The sequence below is a fragment of the Crotalus tigris genome, unplaced genomic scaffold (assembly GCF_016545835.1).
Source record: "Crotalus tigris isolate CLP2741 ecotype Arizona unplaced genomic scaffold, ASM1654583v1 scf7180000018112.467796, whole genome shotgun sequence".
In the NCBI taxonomy this organism is placed as follows: domain Eukaryota; kingdom Metazoa; phylum Chordata; class Lepidosauria; order Squamata; family Viperidae; genus Crotalus; species Crotalus tigris.
Genome location: NW_024096831.1, coordinates 332,649 through 354,274, shown reverse-complemented (window position 1 = coordinate 354,274; position 21,626 = coordinate 332,649). Strand labels below are relative to the sequence as shown.

General features: G+C 37.8%; 1 protein-coding gene across 1 annotated transcript; it reads left to right on the top strand.

Annotated features, from left to right (window-relative positions):
• Positions 1-7,300: 7,300 nt before the first annotated feature.
• DHPS (deoxyhypusine synthase) lies at positions 7,301-16,436 on the top strand. Its single transcript, XM_039348031.1, has 10 exons — positions 7,301-7,569; positions 8,877-9,107; positions 10,811-10,975; positions 11,743-11,864; positions 12,077-12,173; positions 12,499-12,585; positions 13,828-13,933; positions 14,989-15,092; positions 15,810-15,935; positions 16,097-16,436. Exons 2-10 carry the CDS (start codon positions 8,904-8,906, stop codon positions 16,190-16,192), a joined length of 1,107 nt encoding a protein of 368 aa, XP_039203965.1. The 5' UTR covers positions 7,301-7,569; positions 8,877-8,903; the 3' UTR covers positions 16,193-16,436.
• The last annotated feature ends 5,190 nt before the right edge of the window (positions 16,437-21,626 follow it).

Here is a 21,626-nt window from a genome sequence, read left to right as displayed (position 1 = left end):
CCCATCCAAAATTTTAAGAAGCAGGAAAGACTTTGCTTTTTTAACCAATGAGCTTAAAGCTAGATCGATGCCATTTAGATGGGAAATTCCGATGGGTATTGTTTTGAGCCATGCTGGGACACGCTACAGATTGAACACAGTTGATAAAGCTAGAGACTTTTATACTTCGGTCCTGGGTGCAGGCTCAACTTCATCTGGTCGGAAATCTCTGAGTGGCAAGGAAGTTGAGCAGCAATCTGAGGCATTAGATTTGGTTTCCGCTGGGATGATAGAAGCTGTAAAGCAACGCCAGACGGAGGTCAAAGAGCAGAGGATGACCCGTGCAGCCTATAAGCGTAAAGAGAAGGAGCAACGTAAAAAAGAGCCTAAAGAGAGTTCTCCTGGAAGTGCATCACCGCCGGTGGGAGGAGCAAGACCCAAGAGTTATGCAACACACGCAGCTCTTTCAGAGTTTGATGGTGTCTTCTCCAGGCTGCGTGCCAAGGGAGATGGCAAAGTTTTTGACCTGGAATGTTAATGGATTGAATTCTCCTCAGAAACGCAAAAAAATCTTTTATTATTTGAAGCAACATACTAATGATGTTATTTGCTTACAGGAAACTCATATTTTACTTAAAGATCAGAAATATTTAGTTAATGCTCGTTTGGGATCTCATTTTATATCTTCTGCTCCTGGGAAGAAAGGGGGAGTTGTTATATATGTTAAACAAAACCTACCAGCCTGTCTGGTAGAGTCAGATCCCCAGGGGAGATATGTGATGATTGAACTTGGTATTTATGGTAAGAAAATACTTATAGTTGGACTTTACGCTCCAAATCAACAACAGGAACAATTTTATAAGCAGTTATATCAAAAAATAACATTGTTTGATTATAGATCAGTGGTATTAATGGGTGATTGGAATGGTGTCTTAGATACACAAAGGGACAAGAAAGGTTCCTCTCCTTTTCTTAAACAAGCAAGGCTACCTAAAGCCTTTTTTGATATGAAAGAAGACTGGGAATTAAGGGATTATTGGCGGGAACGTAACAAGAGGAGAGAGACTTTACTTTTTTTTCTGATAGACACCAATCTTTTTCAAGAATTGACTTTTTCTTGATTACCACGGACTTGTATAATAAAGTAAAGAATGTAAAGATTTTTCCTAGATCACTGACGGATCATAGTCCAGTTTGGATGGAGCTGATTCAAGAGAAAGAGGAAAGAAGATCCTGGAGAGTTAATGAAAATTTGTTTAGACAAGAGAAGAATGTTCAAAAATTAAAGGAGTCTTTAAAGGACTATTTTGCTTTGAATATGTATAAGGGGACTTCAATGTCAATGGTATGGGATGCAGGTAAAGCATTTATGCGCGGTGTTTTGATAAAAATGAATAATTTTTATAAGCGAAATCAGATTCAGAAACGTAGAGAACTTGAAGATGAAATTAAATTAAAAGAAAGGGCTTTGATTCTAAATCCTTCTGATGAAAGTACTAAAGAATCTGTAAAGTTATTAAGGTCACAATTTAATATGTTGATAGCAGATCAAGCTGCAACCAACTTATTATTTATGAAACAAAATACATTTTGTAATGCTAATAAGCCGGGGAGATGGTTGGCTTATCAATTAAGAAAGAAACAGAGACAGAGAATAATAGAGAAAATAAATTACAAGGGTAAACTAGTTTCTCAGAAGGAATTAATTAAAAAATCTTTTTTGGATTATTATCAAAACTTATATAAATCTACTAATGTACAATTGTTAGATATAAATAAATATTTAGCTGAGGCAAGTTTTCCTAAATTGACTGAGGATCAGAAATATGAAATTAATGGCTTAATTACTAAGGAGGAAATTGCCTCAGCAATTCAACAATTGAAATTAGGGAAAGCACCGGGTACGGATGGGTTAACAGCTGTTTATTATAAAGCTTTAATGGAGGAGATGATCCAACCATTAAATGATCTTTTTAATGGTATCTTACAGGGTTTAGAGATTCCTCCTTCATGGCGTAGTGCCTTTATATCATTGATTCCAAAGGAGGATCAAGATCTTACTTTACCAAAAAATTATAGGCCTATATCTCTTTTAAACGTGGATTATAAGATATTTGTAAAAATTTTGGTAAATAGGCTTATGAGTTTAACTTTTTATAGCTTTTATGTATTATATAAAAACTGGAGGCTGGCTGAGAAAAATCCCTGCTGCCCTCCTTTGGCTATAATGAATGCAGAAATGTGATCATGTAGGATAAATCTCCTTTTTTGGTAGAGAAAAAAGAAAGGGGATTTGTGCTTATAGAGCATAAACTCTGTTGAATATATAACAATATTCGTTCAGTGTGAAGAATCTGTAAGCTGGCCAGAGATAAAAGGTACTCCCGAGACATGAACACATGATCAGAGACACAAAAGAAATAGAATTGTTTTCCCAAACCTTTCTTTTATTTTTCAGCCATAAAAGACTTAAATGTGTTTCACAGTGCAAGCTGAAGAAAGAAGCAAGCAGAATCAGGAATAAAGCGCCATGAGAGATTGCAGGCTGGATCATTAGCTTAAATAAGCAAATAGTGTCTTATTTTAGACACAGTAATTTTATATTCCTCACTTTAATTTGCAACCTCCACCTCCACACATTTAGTTACCAGCTGTACAAGGAGACAGCTCATAGATTTATTTCTGGGTAGGCATAATGCCTACAGGGTGACTTTACTACCTCATATTGACACATCTGAGCTATTTGCGTGAAGGACCCATGCGTAAAAAAAGAAAAAAGGTTACCACTTTTAGGAAATGTTTCAGTTTCCAGACTTTATTTTGGGTAATGACACCAATATTCAATGTCGCTCATGTAAATTCAAATGCCATGTTTAGAAGGTTGCATGGAAACCAGACTCCATAAACTTTTCAATTGATCGGTTGTGATGTAATTATTAGTTTCTGGCCTGAGATAGTCCTATCAAGCAAATGCTTATCTGTTTTCTCATTTCTGTTGTTGATATTCTGTCTCCCACCCCATTCCCCCCCCAAAAAAAATGGAATTGGCAGGAAGATGTGGAAATTTGATTGGTGAAATTCTATGCCCTTGTGAGACAAGTGTTCAAATAGGCTATTCAGTCATTCTTTGCTGCACACTTGAGTCCAATTACTCTTATTCCCCTTTCCCATCATATTTCTTAATTACTGTATTTTCACTTTTACTATGTCCTCCCTCAAAATACTAAAGGCATATTTGATGTTACATAGGTTGACAGCAGCCAGATTATTTTATGCGCGAAAATGGAAGGACACTTCGATTCCCACAATGGACGAATGGCTGCAAAAGTTGATGGAGTTAGCAGAGATGGCTAAATTGACTTCTTTGATTAAAGAAAACACAATTAATTTTTGTTTCTGCTTAGAAACCACTTCTGGACTTTTTGCTTGAGATGGAAAAAAAAGGGGAAATTTTGATTTGGGGTTTTACCGATTAATAGGTTTGTTGTTATAGAAATGGCTAGTTTATATTACTATGTAAAAATAAACAGTTGAAGTTTGATGCTTTTATCTTATTCTACTGCATCAAAGAAAGTTGGAAGTCAATGCCTTCTCTTTTTTTCTCTTTGTCCTACACTTTTCCCCTCCTTTCTACCCTCTTACTTTCTCACTATTTTCTTTTGTATTTTTATATTTTATATTATAAACTAATAAAAATACTAAAGGAATATATAGAGGTTTTCTTTCCCCTTGCAACAGTCTTCAGTACTATATGATGTTGAAAGATGCTAACTTGCTAACTGAAACATTAAATTTGAGCATAAGGACCACTGTAACAATTGTAATTTTGCCTGTTCTGTTCAAACATCTTCAGAGGGTCTGCACAAAATCGGTCCTCTCTGAAGCTAAGGGAGTGAGACTAGACATTTAATTGGCTACCGAATGCAAACACACGCACATACACACTTGCCTTCATGAAAGCATTTCAAGGTGATTTTAAATGGCTTAGAGGTGCAGATTTAATTTTTATGGTTAATTCATTAAATTTTTGTTGTTTAAGTTATTGAGATAGTCTATTATGGTTGACTTATGCAAATGCTCTGAAATAATTAAATAACTGTTAAATCACACCACTGCTAACATAGTCAAGAGAAACTAAGTTACTTATCTCTAATAATTTATATATTTCTTGCAGTGACTGGCTCTGCAGTTGGCAAACTCAAAAGAATATCCCACCCATCTCCATGTGCATCAACTTCTCCAGCCTTTGTTCTTCCAATGACCTCTGCCTCTTTCTGTAACAGGATGGTTTTCCTTGACTTAAGACCGTTCATTTAATGATGGTTCAAAGTTACCTCAGCCAACTGTCATATTATCCCAGCAGTCATACGACTGCAATTTGGGTACTCTCAAACTGGCTCACATTTATGACCGAGTGCGGCATCCTGTAATCATGTGATTGTGGCTCGCAACCTTTTTTTGCTGATTTCTGGCAAAGCATACCCATAGAAAGGCTTAACAACTGCATGATTCACTTAACAACCATTTGATTCATTTAACAACTGCTGTAAAAATGTTGTAAAATAGAGTCCTATTCAACTTATGACCACAAGAACTTATGGCAGAAATTCTGGCCCTAGTTGTGGTTATAAATCAAAAACTACCTGTATGGCACCTCTTTCCTCATTCCCAGACCACATAGACTGAGAGGATTCCCTGTTAAATATTATCTATACCATTCTCTTTTTTCCTGATGAGCAATAGTTAGCAAGAGCCAGAAAGTTCCTTTAGAGAAGAAACAGAAAAGGAGAGAGGCAACATTCATGCTGCAACAGGTTCTTTCATCTTCCAGCATTTTCTAAGCCATGGGAAATGAGCATGTTGATGGCAGAAGAGAAAGACCTAACCAGATATCTAAACAGCTGGTCAGGGTGGTTCCTGATGTGGTATTGGAAACTGAAAGATTGGTGGTTCAGAGATTAGCTTAATTGTTGCTAATGGCCTCCATGCCATCTTTGGAGATCTCTCAGTATGTTGCTGGCTCAAGACCATATTTTTGATTGGATACATGTAGTCCTTGACTTACAATGGCAATTGGCAGTAGAATTTCCCTCACTAAACAAAGCAGTCATAAATGAAATGGCATAATTTAGCAATGACAATCCCTGCAATGCTGGTTATGGTCATTAACGAATCCTATGCTTGTTAGGCAAGGCGACTTCCAAGTCAGTAGGAAAACCGATAGGAAGTTGCAAATCCCCAGAGGCTTGGGAGCAAATAAGTGGGTACTATTGGGTGGGAAGAGCACGAAGGGGTGTGAAAAGGTGAGAGAGAGACATGGCAAAGCTAGGAGAGGGTATGCAAGGTGCATGGTTGTGAAAGGGGCACAGCAAGGCTTGGGAAGGGTGAATAAGTAGTTAAAAATAAAAAAATAAAAAATATTTCCCTGTAAATAATTCCCACAAAACACTCATGTATTTATCATAGTAGTTTCTTTTTCATCTGATGTCACTACTACCATTTCAGGCAAGTAAATTATCAGCGGCTGCATTTTCTATCATCACATTTTTTTAAAAAAATCAAATATGAAGAACAGCTGCCAGGATGAATCAAAAATCCCGCACTTCTGCACTTTTTTCCCAAAACAAGCGAACCAGAAGAAATTAAAACAGAGCCAAATTCTTTGATCCTATTTTTTTAAGTTATTTCTTCATCACAGTCTCTTTCAAGGGAAGCATTTTTTTTTAAAAAAAGGAATAAGATTAGCATCAAGAGAAGCTAGATACTTTTGCCTTGACTCAGACATCAAATCTTAAATCTAGTTTGATTTTAGTATAGCACAGTGTAGGAAACCAGTTATCTTGGTTTATAATCCTGCAGATCATGATTTATTAATACTCATATTTCTATGCTGTTCCAAAACTAAATCTCTGTTATGGTGAGACTAACCACTGTACTTTATTCAATAAACATGGATAAACATTACTCAATACTATCTCTGTCATTATCAGGTTCTAGCTAAAAATTCCAGCAGTAATACCAGCCCGCTTTATTTTACATTTTACATAATTTACATACTCTAATATTTCTCTGTTTATTGATTTGTTTTAGGATGAATTGTCTAGTGATGGCCAAATTTGGTTTAGGTTTTGCCTCAGTACAATCTCTCTAATTAGCAACTGAATCAAAAGATCATTCTATACTATAGCAATTAAATGTACTCCAGTAAAGAGAGGGTGTCTTTATGAAAAGAAAGAATCTGGGAAAATGACTTATATTTACTTTTATAGTTAGCACAACAAAGAACTTCAAAGTTGATTGGTTTCTAAATAATCATCTGTCCAGGACAATTAAAGCACCCAATGATATGTGAGCATAACCATAGAAAAGAGAGTTATATTAAAGTATAAAAAATGTAAAACATTAGCAGGGGAAAGGACATCATGAGTCCCAGAAAGTCTATTGTAAAAAGATACAATTTCAACCAAGTTGAAAGTTCTTAACGTTTGAAAAGAAAGCCTTTTGTTAATCAACCTGAGAAAGTTCTTACCTTGCAGTTAGTTATAGCGAGTTGTTTTCTAAGGGAAAGCTTCAGCTTTCCATCCTTACAAGGGTATGTCCAAAATGTGATCCAAATTAAAGAAGATAAAACCCATATTAGTTTGTCAGAACAATAATACTACAAAACCCATATTTCGTATATTACAAAGTCCATCCAAGTGGCCCTCACTTGAAAAGATATGGCCTCTTATAGAACTGCTTTAGCATAACTGCGTTCGTTTAATCGTTGCACTGCTCCCATCATCTCCAACCAATGTGGGCTTAGCGGTGGAAGATTTGGGGAGGGCAGCCTCTCATATCTAGCGGATGCCAGACTATGCCTCTTCTAGATTAAGTTCTCCGTTGTTTCTCAAGCTTGGCAATTTTAAGAAATGTGGAATTTCAGGACTTCCCCAGCCAATCTGGAGGCTGAAATCCACAGGTCTTAAACTTGTCAAGTTTGAGAAACACTGTGACCTAGACTCGGGTCCTGTTCCCAGGCTGGTTGGGTGCGATGGAATTTATAGTCCGTGTCAAGAGAGCTATCACGGCCCTCCCTGACGACCCTTTTGTAAAAAAAAACAAAAAACAAAAAACAAAACACGCGCTCCTAAAAGAAGGACACGCGTTCCCAGTCGAGCACTAGCCTGGGCACATCACCACCTGTCGGCCTTCTTCCGGCTTCCGCCCGTCCTTGAAGCCGACTTCCTGCATCCGCTCTTGGAGAGGGAGAAAGGGAACGCCTCTTGGCGGAAGTTGACCCCTTTCCCGCTGAGAGCTGGGCGGAGCGAGTGGAATCGGCGAAGCTTTTCTTCTGCCCAATTCCGCTGCCGGCCGCTCGGTGCGGTTCTCGCTTGGCTGGCCGTCGCGAACCCGAGGAGGTCCGGGGGTTGCCCGGCCTTGCCCTCCTCCGCCCTGTCTGGCCGAGGTCCAGGGAGAAAGGAAGGCGGGCGCGCGTTGGCCCCGGAGGTGGCAGAGCTCGTTACGAGTCTCGAGAAAAGTCCCCTTGCCGCCTCCCAGAGCTGCCTCCTAAACGAATCGTGGACTAGTCTGGGCTCCTTCAGCTTCCAGGTAAGGGGCAGGAGAGTGGGAGAGATCTGGACGCTTTGATATTAAAAGTGGTGGGGGGTTTTTTGGAGGTGGGGATGCCAAGGATTTACATTGCATTGATTGCCCACCAAAAACATTGCATTGCTTTTATTGTGGACCCTGCTCTGGTGCTCAGTGGGACTCGTTGGGTGCCTGAAATATGAGGTTATGTAGTATTATTGCTCACCTAACGTGAGTTTTTCTTCTTTAATTTGGCTCACATTTTGGGCATGATGACTTTGCATGCCTGCAACGTCCCCCTGTATCGTAGATGGACCAAGAAGTCCCTGTCTCAAAGTCTTCAGCTCTTCTGTAGAGGCATAACAAAAAGCCTTGAGACACAAGCGCTGGGCCCCTTCTGTATCTGTGTCATCTCGCAAGGCATAGACAGAAGTGTGTTTGTGTGCGAAAGAATGAAAGCAGTGTTGCACTGATGTACAGCAAGTCTTCCCCTCCTTGCGTTTCATCAGTATAACACACACACATATACGCACGTGCATACTCACCCTTCTCGGATGCCTTTGAAACCTGGAAGCCCCAGGAATCTAAGGAACATTGTTTTCCCATTACATATAAAGATTTAGCAAATAAAAAATGACCAGAAACCTGAAATGCCTGAACAGGAATATTTGCAAAGTTGCATCTCCTGGGAGAGTATTGAGTGGTAGAACAAAGATAAGGGGTCTCATTGTTCAACTCCAAGTCCCAGCAGTCCTCAGAATTCCTCACAGGGCTGTTGTGATTGATTTGTTATTATTCTTTGTATTGCAATGAACTGCTTAAAGTAGCATAAAAAAATAACTTGAGATAAACTGGCTTATAATCCAACTGTTCTTTTATTTCATTCCTTTTTTCCATATGATTTATGGTGTGATCTTTCTCAGGAATGTCTTTCTTTTCTGGGAAAAAAACTGAACCTAATTTTAGCTAAATTTGACAACCATTTCATAATTTATTTCAGATACATTTGTACCAATCTAGCAGGCTCTTGGTGTTTACTGAGGCAAAATAATTAATGAGGGGAAATGGGGATTATGCATGTCATTATCCAGAATTGCTTGGAGAGAAATAGTTTACTGGAATAATGTTAATGCAAGTTCATCACTATTTGTATAGAATTGGCCATCCAGAAAATGGGGGAATGAATGGGGAATTACTCAAACTATTTTTTCCTTACCTGGAAAACTCAACCTGTAGGGGCCTAGAAATTTAAGAAGTGTAGATCCACGGTTTTGTAATGATTGTTACAGGACAGAACACCTTTTGCACTCAAATCTTTATTTTCCCAGACTACAAATTGTTTTACTGTCCACCTGATGGAGAATGTGACCAGTGCCCTACCTGCTGGAGCAGTAGCTGCTGTACTAAAGCCCAGCACAGAACTTCCTAAAGGGAGCTCAACTGTACATGGCTATGACTTTGACCATGGATTAGACTATCATGCCTTGCTCCAGTCTTATCTCAACACCGGTTTCCAGGCTACTAGTTTTGGACAGGCTGTGAATGAGATCAATCGAATGGTGAGTGGCCAGAATGATTCACAATAGGATGAAGAGACAGTAGACTGATAGAAAGAAAAACACTGGATTCTGTCCTTGAATGTAATTAATGAGGCTAAGACATATAAAGAATGGTTGCTGGAATTGGATATATCTAGTTTAATGAAGAGAAGGACTAGGGATGACATGATAGCAGTGTTCCAATATTTCAGAGGTTGCCACAAAGAAGAGGGAGTCAAGCTATTCTGCAGAGCACCTAAGGGCAGGACAAAAAGCAATGGATGGAAACTAATCAAGGAGAGAAGCCACCTAGAACTAAGGAGAAATTTCCTGACAGTTAGAACAATCAGTGGAACAACTTGCCTCCAGAAGTTATGAATGCTCCAACGCTGGAAGTTTTTAAAAAGAGATTGGACAACCATTTGTCTGAAGTTTCCTGCCTGAGCAGAGGGCTGGATTAGAAGACCTCTAAGATCCCTTCCAATTCTGTTATTCTATTCTATTGTATCACAAACCCTTATTTTCACTTTTAGTGAATATACATACTTGCCTATCCTGTGTATCTTTTATTTGCTCACATTGTCACATTCTCTATGCTTGCTTATGTTACGATGCAATTGGATCACATTTTTACTTGGCTACATTCAGCTTTTTGGTAATACTCTGCACACCACAGTATTTCACAAAATGACTATAAAAAGCCAATTTTATTTATTTGCTCAATGTCTAGACTGCCCAATTCCCAAAAAACAAGTCTGTAGAAATAGGAAAGATTATTGTTATGCTATGATGAACTTTAATCTTATTGTCTCATTACAACATAGAATTCAACTGATTAATGTTAATTATGATCTAGATTTTGATGGGCAATCTGTAATATGAGGCTGAGAGAATGAAGTAGATTTTGGGTGAAATCATCTCAAAATGGTGGCTGCCCCAAGAACCCTTTTTATTTTGGTAGAATTTTTGCTACCCATGATTGGAAGTCAAGCATTGAACAAGTTCATTGTTTGCACAAAATGTTCACACATTTCAGGTCTGTATACAGAACTTTTACCTGTATCTTTTAGCTGTATCTTAAAAACAGTCTCCATTGCCAAAACATCTCTTCCAAATGCATCACTTGTAAGGACAACTAAAATCAATATGCAGTTGTGATTCTTTTATCTTTGCCAGCTGACCTCATCTCAAAATAGCCTATTCTCCTTCTCATCTTCTCTTCTATGTTCAGATCCTGCTACAGACTTCACATCCTCCAACATGTTCTTATTTTCTAAACACATATTAAAATGAAACTAATTTTACCCATAAATTAAGTTACAGTTCACACTTCTTTATTTTAACCTTTCTTAACAACAGGATTTATTTAGACTTAGATTTTTGGAAAGAAAAGTGATACAATTCTGTTCATCACTATTTTAGAAATAAGGAAGGTATTCTCCCACAAACTACTCTTACATTTTTTTTCTCCTTCACGTCACCTTGCATTTCCGATTATCTGATCTGGAAGTAAACTAAACATTTTTTAAACTCAAATGTACCTTTTTTCTATCTGTGTCCCATTTCTTTGGCAATTATAAGTGGCTTAAAAGATCAAGCAAAGATTTATTGGTTTAGTAAACAAGATTTGTTTGTTTTGTTTGTCCTTCTTGCCTGCTATGAGCTCTGAAATACAGTGTTGCACCTGGGTTGAATTTTATTCAAATAATTGGATTATGTTGCAGATAGAAGCAAAGTTGACACCATTAGGTGAGGATGAAGGATATCATGCTGATTTGAATCCCTGTGCCCGTCGCCTGACTAGCTGCACAATTTTCTTGGGCTTCACTTCCAACCTCATCAGCTCAGGTGTGCGTGAGACCATCCGTTATCTGGTGCAACATAACATGGTATGACTTGACTAAAAAAATATGTTTCCATCTTTGATTTCTAAGGGAAAAAAAATGTATGTTTATGTGTCTGTGAAGATTCTCAGTCATCAAGGTCATAGTTGTCCTAAAGATGCTTTTTCAAGAGGCAACTGACTTTCTTGTTTTTCTTTGACGGCGTTTTGCTTCTCAACCAAGAAGCTTCTTCACCCACCATCCAGTCAGAGCTAAAAAAAAAGCTTCTTGGATGAGAAGCGAAACATCTTCAAAGAAAAACAAGAAAGTTCATTTGCCTCCTGAAAAAGCACCTTTGGGACAGTATGTTTATATGGTTGGAAAAGGAAGAGAGTGTTCTAGAAAGAAGAATTATGGGGGATTTATTACACCACATGTTTCTCTGGCATTTGAATGAACATACGAGGCCTGAAAAGAAAGACGTTATGGGAAATATTTTTTTCAATCATTCTGAAAAGAGATAATCAGCCATTGATGTGTGATTGATGGCAACGCTGAACCAAAGTAATCCTTCATAGAGAAAGTGGAGTAGAGTGTGGAGTGGAATAGGAATTTAGAGTAGAGCAGAGCAGAACAGAACAGAACAGAACAGAACAGAATAGAATAGAATAGAATTCTTTGTTGGCCAAGTGTGATTGGACACAGAAGAAATTTATATCTGGTGCACAAGCTCTCAGTGTACATACATAAGCTCTCTGTACATACAAACAATAAAGTGATAAATCGTAAATCATAGGATATAATCATAAATCATGTTACTTTTGATTTTGTAGGTTGATGTTTTGGTGACCACAGCAGGTGGTGTGGAGGAAGATCTGATCAAATGCTTGGCACCCACTTACATCGGTGACTTTAGTTTGCAAGGGAAAGAATTACGGCAAAATGGAATTAACAGGTGGTTCTTTTGGTAGTGCTGACCCCATCAGAAATCAGTATTTTTCAGTATCTTGGTGACTGGTATTGTGATCTGATATTATTTTCAGTTTTTCTCTTATAAAATAACCTATATTACCTCTCATATAGTTCTGAGAAGATGCTATAATTTGTGGACTGTAGAAAAGCAACACAAGGCAGAGGTCAATAGCTATTTCCTTTTGCCTCCTCCAGGATTGGGAATCTCTTGGTGCCCAATGACAATTACTGCAAGTTTGAAGACTGGCTAATGCCAATCCTGGACCAGATGGTGACTGAACAAGACTCAGAGGTGAGACCTGGAATGTTAAGGATGAAAAGTCTAGGTCTGACTTGTTTCTGTTATGATAATTGCAAAATTATGGGGTCATGTGATTACCATGTGTGCTAATTTTGAATCTTTGGGTTTTTCCTTCATAACCCAGGGAGAAAAAAATATAACATTCTAAGTGGTGGAGGGCAGTGTAACATTAAAACCAAGTCCTAATAATATTAAACCCTAACTCTATGATCCATAGAGTTTGTTCATTAGATTCAATTATTTTTATCCTTGCGCTTAACTTTTTCCCATGCCCATCTGTATTGTCTACCATTTTTTGATCCTCCCTGCCTTTCAGGGTATGAAATGGACTCCGTCAAAGCTCATTGCTCGGCTTGGCAAAGAAATCAACAATCCAGAATCAGTCTGTTATTGGGCACAAAAGGTAGGCTGAGAAAGGAATTTCTGTTTAATCCGTTGATTGACTTCTTTGTGAATAAGTGCTTGTCTTGGTTGTTACATAATGGGAGTGTCTCCCTTTTTCTAATATCTGATCACCTTAAGGCCTGTTTTATAAAAGTAGTACTCAACTTACAACCATTAGTGACCATTTGAAGTTACAACAACAGTGTAAAAAATGAATTATGACCATTTTTCACATAACTCTTGCAGCATCTCCATGTTGTTACATGATCAAAATTTGGACATTTAACAACTGGCATGTACCGTGTTTCCCTGAAAATAAGACCAGATTTTTTTTTTTTTTTTTTGCCTCCAAAAGAGGTACTAAGTCTTATTTTTGGGAGGTATCTTTTTCACTCACCTCCTGCACCGACAGCCCTGCCCAGCCAGTCCACTTCTTCTGCATCTGCATTCTGGCCTGCATTTCTCAGTCAGGCCTTTCTGGAAGGCCTCTGCAGCCGAGTACCGAGTTATGGATTGAATCCATAGTTTGGTCCTCAGCTACAGTGGAGTTTCCTGAAATGAAGGCCTGACTGAGAAATGCAGGCCTGGCTATAGAAGACGCCTCAGAAGAAGTGGGCTGGCGAGGAGATGACTGGCTGCAAGGTAAGTGGGTGCAGGGCTCATGGGGCAGATCCACACACCCCTCCCCCACCCTAGCTTGATTTTTAAGTGTGTGCTCACCCCAAAACTAGGTCTTATTTTGGGGGTACAGCTTATATTAGGCCCACCCCCAAAACTCAAGCTAGGGCTTATTTTCTGGGTAGGCCTTACTTTCAGGGCAATAGTATTTATGATGGTTGCAGTGTCCTGGGGTCATGTGATCATCTTTTGTGACCTGACAAGCAAAGTCAAGAGGGAAATTGGATTTACTTAATAACTATGTTACTAACCTAACAAATTCAATGATTCACTTAACATGCCAAGAAAGGTCATAAAATGGGGCAGAACTCACTTAACAGCTGTCTTGCTTAGCAGTGGAAATTTTGGTCATAAGTCAAGGTCTATCTGTATTTATATGATCTTGCACATGACCTTTGTACTGCTGATGCTACTGTCCCACTCATTTCCTAGTGGGTAGCTGGTTCTTTCCCCCCCCCCATTATTAGATATTTCTTTAAAACTGGGCTCCAAGGAAAGAAAAATAAATATTTAATGAATGAAACAAATGCAGGCAGTGCCTCTCTAGCTTCTGTGAGCCATGCTACTTATATTTTCTCAACAGAATAACATTCCTGTATTGAGCCCAGCAATAACAGATGGATCCCTCGGAGATATGATTTTTTTCCATTCCTATAAGAAACCAGGTCTTGTGCTGGACATCGTAGAAGGTGAATGAAAATATTTACAACATAAGTTGGCCCCTTAGCAATTTGTATTCTGCTTGCAACTTTAAGACAAAAAGGCAGCTCAAAGGTTATGAGCTGATGCTATATGCCTTTTTTTAGTTATAAAAATTTATTGAACTCTGATTAACAGACATCAAGTAACTAAATTATAATAACATGCAAGATACATAGAAGAGAACTGTTGAAAATAAAAAGTACTAAAAAGCAAGTAAAGATACAATACCATACATGTAGAAAATTACCATATACAGTATTGAAAATATTGATATTACGCTCTATTGCTGATAAGGCAAATGATAAAATCCATCCAGATTTGATAGAAATATTGTTTCTGCCTCTGATATTTTATTATTTTAACTTTATGGGTTGTTTTTTTTCTGAGGTAACAGTTGAAAGGTAATCTTGAAAGAGACTTTCAATTATTATATTATCAAGAGTTTTCCAGTGCTGGGAAATTACAATTATTTAGTAAAATTAAATATCTAAAAACTTCCTAATTTTCAAACTTCAGATTGGTTCCTGTAAATAGATGCAATAAGCCTAACTCTCAGGGAACATTCAGTTCTTTGTTTAGTAATGATACTTATCTCCTCCAAATATGTACGGAAAGCTGACAGCCCGGATTTGAGATCTGAGTGCCATGCAATGGGATGAGTTTCCATCCCAGCTCCCAACCTATGAGTTTGAAAGCATGCAAATGCGAGTAGATAAATAAGTACCACTTTGGTGGGAAGATAACTGCTTTCTGTGTGCCTTTGGTACATAATCATACTGGCCACATGACCATGGAAATGTCTTTGGACAACACTGGCTCCCATGGGCAAGAAATGGACAACACAACATACACACATACACACACACACACCAATCTGACTGGAATCACAAGCAAACAGTGTAAACTTCCAGTGAGTTCTTGCATTGAAGTTGAGGTTAGCAAATGCTGTATGTTGAAAGCTTGCAGCTGTAGGTTTATTGTTCAGATGTGCAATGCATTTGCAACACTTCTATCATAACCATTATTGTCGTCTCTCTTACAGACCTGAAACTCATTAATACCCAAGCCATCTTTGCCAGGAAGACAGGAATGATCATCTTGGGTGGAGGCCTTGTTAAGCACCACATTGCCAATGCAAATCTGATGGTGAGGGAAAGTGGTGTGTAGTAGCCACAAAGTCAGGGTTTATTTGGAAGGGAGAGACTATGGTATGAGATAAAACATTTGTTTAAGCAAAATGAATATAGAGACATCTTGGTGCTATTTGGTATCCCTCAGTTCTTATAATTTTGACAAAATGGCTTGCAACAATAAAACAAATATTTAAAGGCAATCTAGTAATCCATTATACCAGACAACAGTGCAGAAGGTGAACATTTTTACTTTGGATAGTTCCCCAGAAAATTAAAATGGCTGTGAGTATAGCTTTGAGTTGTTCAATTGACAGGTCATCACCACAAAACTGAAATTTCCAGTTGAGGTCATGGTAATTCTTGATAATCAGGAAGATCCCTTGCTGTGAGTTTGTCCCCTGCATGTTGAATGTAAGGTCAGACCTTGGCCATTCTTCTTCACATTGTCCTGTTTAGTAGGGCTTGGAAGGACTTCTACAAGGAATGTTGATGTTCTTCTGCCAGAGTGGAGAATGTTAGGTTAAATCATTGTTGGGTCTAATAATCATTTTTTGAAGTTGCTCTAAAGCACTTGTTCATACCCTTGCATTTTGGAAAAGATTAGCTACATCAGGGCAATGCTGATCTTAATGACAACTGAAGTGCTCATCATAGCCCTGCTATATCTAATCAAGGATATAATCAGTCAGCTGAGCCTTAGAGGTCACCATCTTTTTTTTTTGGTTTCCAGAGAAATGGAGCTGACTTCTCCGTATATGTCAACACCGCACAGGAGTTTGATGGTTCAGATTCAGGAGCTCGGCCTGACGAGGCAGTGTCCTGGGGAAAGATCCGTATGGATGCCAAGCCTGTCAAGGTATGTGTGGGACAAGAGATCACATGCTGACAGGGATGGGGGCATGATTTCCAGGACTGCCATTATAACCAGCCTGACAGGCAATTTGATTTAGAAAAAAAACAGATGAATATTTTGGAGCGGGACCAGTCATCTCAGCTACCGTGTTTTTTTCTTATTAGGTCTACGCTGATGCTTCTCTGGTTTTCCCATTGCTGGTTGCAGAGACTTTTGCTCAGAAACCCAATGCTTTTGTTCAAGAAAAGAAAAATGACTAAACTGGGAACTGCTGCATGAGGCATTTTATCTGTTCAGAACTGCCTGCTTCCATCCTGCATAACATCAGTCAGCACTTATGTTGAAATTGCCACGAAGATCTCCCTGGATGAATGGAGAGTGCAGCATATTGACCATTCAGATAGCTACTTCTACAATCCCCACACTGGACAGAAGTTGTATTCCAATTGTCTGCATATGATATTTAAACTGGGAAGTAATAATTCTACTAACCATTACTACTTGTAGTGATGGATCTTGTACTAAAAAATATGGTGGAGTTGGGAAGGAGAAGACCTTCAGTTATGTGCTCAATTCTTCCAAAGGATTTTTATGCAATGGTGGAATACATTAGGGCAGTGGTTCTCAACCTTTTTAATGCCGCGACCCCCAACCGGTCGTAAGTCGAGGACTACTCAACCGGTCGTAAGTCGAGGACTACTCAACTGGTGCAGCACCGTTTGCAGAATGGGACTTTTGGCGGGCTCAGCAGGGCAGAGACAGCCTGGACAATTCCTATTGGCTTTTGAAAGCCAATAGAATTAGACTCTATTCAAGAGAGTCTATTCTATTGGCAAAAGCCAATAGAATAAAAGGGAGTAGCACAGCTAAGGAAAAGGGGGAAAAAATGGTGGACTGCATTGTTAGGCAACCCCGTGAAATGGTCGTTCGACCCCAAATGGGGTCCCGACCCACAGGTTGAGAACCACTGCATTAGGGGTTCTGGAATTTCATTTGTGTGTTTGTGTGTGTGTCTTTCAATGACTGAACCAGGCCATACCTCTGTGATCTGGTCTCTCCTGTCTCCTTAGTCAGCCCCTGATATTTATTCAAGGTGTATTATGTGGAATTGCCTAAGAGCCATAATTTTGTAATAAACCACTGAAGATTTTAAACATACGAGTGTTCTAATTCTTTTGATGCCTTTTTGCATCCAAGTGTCAGTGACATTTTGTGACTTTTTGTGCATCTGAGTTAACAACAGCCATTATTTAAGGTTTTTTTTAATTCTTTCTGGGGCAAATTTGTAAATTGATTGAAAAAATAGTTTGTTGAACAATATATTTAATATTCTGCATTTGTTTGTGGGCTTTCAGAGATGATAACAGTTTTGGGTTATACAGTATGGGGAAATGGAAATTAAATAATGGACTTCAATTATTTTAAAAGCTGGTTGGCAAAGAAAGATGTTCAGTATAACTTGAAATTGCAAGCCTCCAGTAGCTCTGGATAAAGTAGCTCCTCTTAAAGTTGCTCCCAAAATAACTTTTAATCTGTCTGGAAAAGAAAATAATTTAATACTGGATTTGAGTAATCAAAATAACTTTTTATTTCTAATAGTTTTATTAAATATTACAACTACACCAATAAAAAACTAATACAAACTTTTTAGAAAATAAGGTGCAGAAAAAATATATAAAGAAAAAAAGAAATAATACAATAATCAAAAAGAAATGTATAAAGAAATGACTCCCTCTTTCATCTCAACATATATAAACAATTTTAGTACAGTAATTTATCACCTCTTAAAATGCAACAATTTATTTCTTCACATAATCCCACCTTTTATATATTGTATTAAAAAAACGATGAAAAACTCATCATTTTAATCCTGATCACATTATTTCACAGAGAAAAACAGCACTGATAATGTGCCCACTACTTATAATTCACATCTTCACTTAATATATGGAGTTTTATTCATAGTTTTATTTCTAATATATAAAGTTTTACATTTTTTCTTCCTTACTTCCAAGATTCAGACATATAGTTATCATTAACATATGGCTTTGTGTTACAGGATTCCGAATATTGGTTCTTTATGAGACACAAAGTCTGTACGTGATTTGTGTTTTATGCAAGAGGCATCATGAGAGTTGGCTGTCAAGTCTCTGCTTAAATATATCAAGGGAAGGGAAGGGAAATCCACAATCTTTGTGGGTGAATTGGCTTCTGTAATCAATTGCTCTACTGCTGGGATTTTTTTTTTTTAAGTCCCATCAGAATTTGCCTTTCTACAGTATTACACACACCCATTCTTTCATGTCCTCCACTTTCAGGTGCTAGGGAACAAATTTCTATCCTGATCTCAATTACGCCTTTTCAGGTATTTGAAAAGGGCTGTCGTGTCCTCCCATAGCTGTCTTCTGAAAGCTAAACAAGAATCCCAATTTTTGCAATCTGTCATCAAAGAAACAATTATACAAGCCATTATAGTTTACTTTCTCCTCCCCACCTCTTTTACCCTCACATAGAATCAATACAAAGTTTTAGAAAGCATACCTTACAGCTGCTTTTTCGTTTGTTTTCCTGTAATTCTGCCTCCTGCAAACATTGACTGTACACCATTCTCCCTCTCCGTTATTTAAAAGGTCCAAATTGTATGCTTATGGAAAAAAACAGTTCTGAGATATGAAAGGCATGTTAATATGCTTTGGGAATGAGGTGGTGGTGATGCTGGGGGTACTTATCTGCTACAACATAAACCATCATGAAATCACTTAAACAGTTATGTATGATCTAATTGGGCCATGATCGGACACGCTGTATGATTGTATTATTTTATTGTTTTATTGTTAGATTATTGTTTTAATTTTGTATGCCGCCCTGAGTCCCTTGGGATTGGGCGGCATATAAATAAAATTAAATAAATAAATAAATGTTCTAACCTCAGAATCTAGGAAGAAATACAGATTGGTTTCCTAAGATCTCTCCTCACCCCAAGACTAATAAATAAGGCAGGGTATAAATGACTGAATGAATAAATGCCTAATACAGCACTGGGACTAATGATGAGACTATTTAGAACTGAATCAGTATTTCCTGATTAGTCTGTTACCTGGCTAGAGCTTAACTTGGTCGTGCGGGACTGTTTACTATAGGTCAACATGATGGTTGAATGTTATAAATAAACTACTCATTCTGTCTGGTCCCTGAGCTCTTGTTATTCTGAGACTAGAAGTATGCAGAATCCAATTTAGCATTCTTTCAGTAATGTTGGGGATGGATTTAATAAAACTTTATTATTGCATGAATGTTATGTATGTAAAGTTCATAGAACTTTATAGAGTTTATAGAACATGGTTTCATTTACTAAACATAGACATAAACAGAATAACCAAGATGGAGGTCCCAACCCACTGCCCGAGTGGGATAACCTATAACATTTCAGACCACCGGCTGTCCAGTCCAGGATTTTTTACTGTGATCTAATATTAAGGCTACTCTTGCTTTTAATTAATAATTTCCCCAGCCAAATAGAAGAATTTTGTGTAAACAATTTTGCAGTAAAAAAAATTGCAACTTCAGTTCTGAAACTTTTCTACTTAATATGGTAAGAATGTCATCTCTATAGGTTAAGATGGATTTTTCCCCTTTATTTTTATTTCGCATCTGCTCTGAAATCATTACAAAGCAATCTAATGCAATTCCAGGTCAAGTGAAGGGAAGGGCTTCAAAAAGGAGCATGTATATATTCTATCTATCTATCTATCTATCTATCTATCTATCTATCTATCTATCTATCTATCTATCTATCTATCTATCTATCTACCTACCTACCTACCTACCTACCTACCTACCTACCTACCTACCTACCTACCTATCTATATACATTCTATCTAGATTCTGCCAACAGGATTAGTTAATATTCCTAGTATTTGTCTTTCTCCCGTCTGTCTGTCCTCCCTAACTATGCAGAATATGCTATAGGACTCTTAGTCTGTGAGATGGTAAATCAGGGAAAAACAAAATTTTCAAGCTACACGTTTTATTTACTGTACAAGCATATAGCTTTCCAAAGAAGTGACTAGGCAAGCAGTTTGTTCAAAATGTGACTTATTTTGTAATGGTTTTTATAATTGGATCCAATAAATGTCAGAAGGCTTTGGCAATAAATGCACAGATAAAAGGAAAGATGTTTCCATAAATATCTTTAAAAATGGCATACAATTAGTCTCTCATTGTTTTTTCTCATCCTGCCTTTTTGATCATCCAGCACTGGAAAATATACACATATATAGCACTTTATTTCCAGGCGCAGAAACTATAGCTGGATGGGAATATCAGTAATTCTGCTGTCATGTAATCTCACAAATCAGCATTCCTTTCACAGTATTAAAAGCCTTGTTCTCCTGCTTTATATTGTGTTCTGATAGCAATGATAGGAGCAAAGGCATCTTGCTTGCTTTCCCAATCTAAGCTGTTAAAATCAGTCTCATCACAAATATGCAATTTAAAAGCAAGGCTCCCTGTGCTCTTCAGCTTTCCCCAGGTGTCTTTGTTTTGTGTAGTCTTCTTAGCCTCATCCAACTTTGATGACTTCCAGATACGTAGATGTCAATATTCAGAATTAGGAATTTTTTTTAACCAACAGTTCTGAAATGTCCAGCCCTGATCATTCTAGAGGCTTCAGGGAGGACTGTAAAGAACCTTCAGACTGGCTACGAGTGCTATACAGTAAATATTGATACCCTCATACTGGTTTCCTACAGACCTTTCATTAAGATGGTGACTCTTGCCTAGTTTTCTAATTACCTATTCTAATATATTTGTGATGACATTTAGGCAACATTTAGTTGATGGAGACACAAAAGTTTCCCCCTCCCTCTCAAATTCTGATCAATCTCAAGAGGCATTGGAGTGTAACACTATATTCCTGCTGAATGCAGATCTTATCAGAGAAGCATAGGCAATATGGTACCCACAAATACTTTTCTTATATCCACCAGGTTTCTTGGGACACCCAACTTTTAATAAAGAACCAAGTTATATTAACCAGGGTTAATGGTGTGAAACTGCTTAAAAATGAAATTGATGAAATTTGGTATAAACCCCATGCAGAAAATGGCATTTAGCTGGGAAATATGCACAAATATTCAGAAAAAGGATAAAATAAACTCTTGACTACTAAGGACCTACAATACATTATTATGAGTTCCAACTGTCAAGAGTTTAATAATATGGTCATTCAAACCACTGGAAATGAAGGGAGGGAAGAGGGAGGGGAAGGGGAGAGGAGGGGAGGGAGAGGGGGAGCGATATAGGGAGGTGGAAAACATTTCACCCATGAGAGGTGATGGAGATAGTAATATCAAGGAGAGAAGCAACCTAGAACTAAGGAGAAACTTCCTGACAGTTAGAACAATTAACCAATGGAACAACCTGTCTCCAGAAGTGGTGAATGCTCCAACACTGGAAGTTTCTAAGAAGAGACTTGTCAGCCATTTGTCTGAAATGGTGTAGGGTTCCTGCCTGAGCAGGGGGTTGGACTCAATGACCTCCAAGGTCCCTTCCAACTTTATTATTATTATTAAATACTACATTGGAAATTGGCAATAAATAATACAGGTTTATTTTATACATTGTTCCATAATATCTTATGAACATATTCCGTCTTTTCATGCAGTTGTGTTTCTTACATCAATGTCTCATCCA

Bases quoted from the DNA above. Each gene is read 5' to 3' on its own strand.
- DHPS (XM_039348031.1), top strand. From the start codon at position 8,904: ATGGAGAATGTGACCAGTGCCCTACCTGCTGGAGCAGTAGCTGCTGTA. The intron at 9,108-10,810 runs GTGAGTGGCCAG...ATTATGTTGCAG, and splicing joins TGAATGAGATCAATCGAATG to ATAGAAGCAAAGTTGACACC. The intron at 11,865-12,076 runs GTGGTTCTTTTG...TGCCTCCTCCAG, and splicing joins CGGCAAAATGGAATTAACAG to GATTGGGAATCTCTTGGTGC.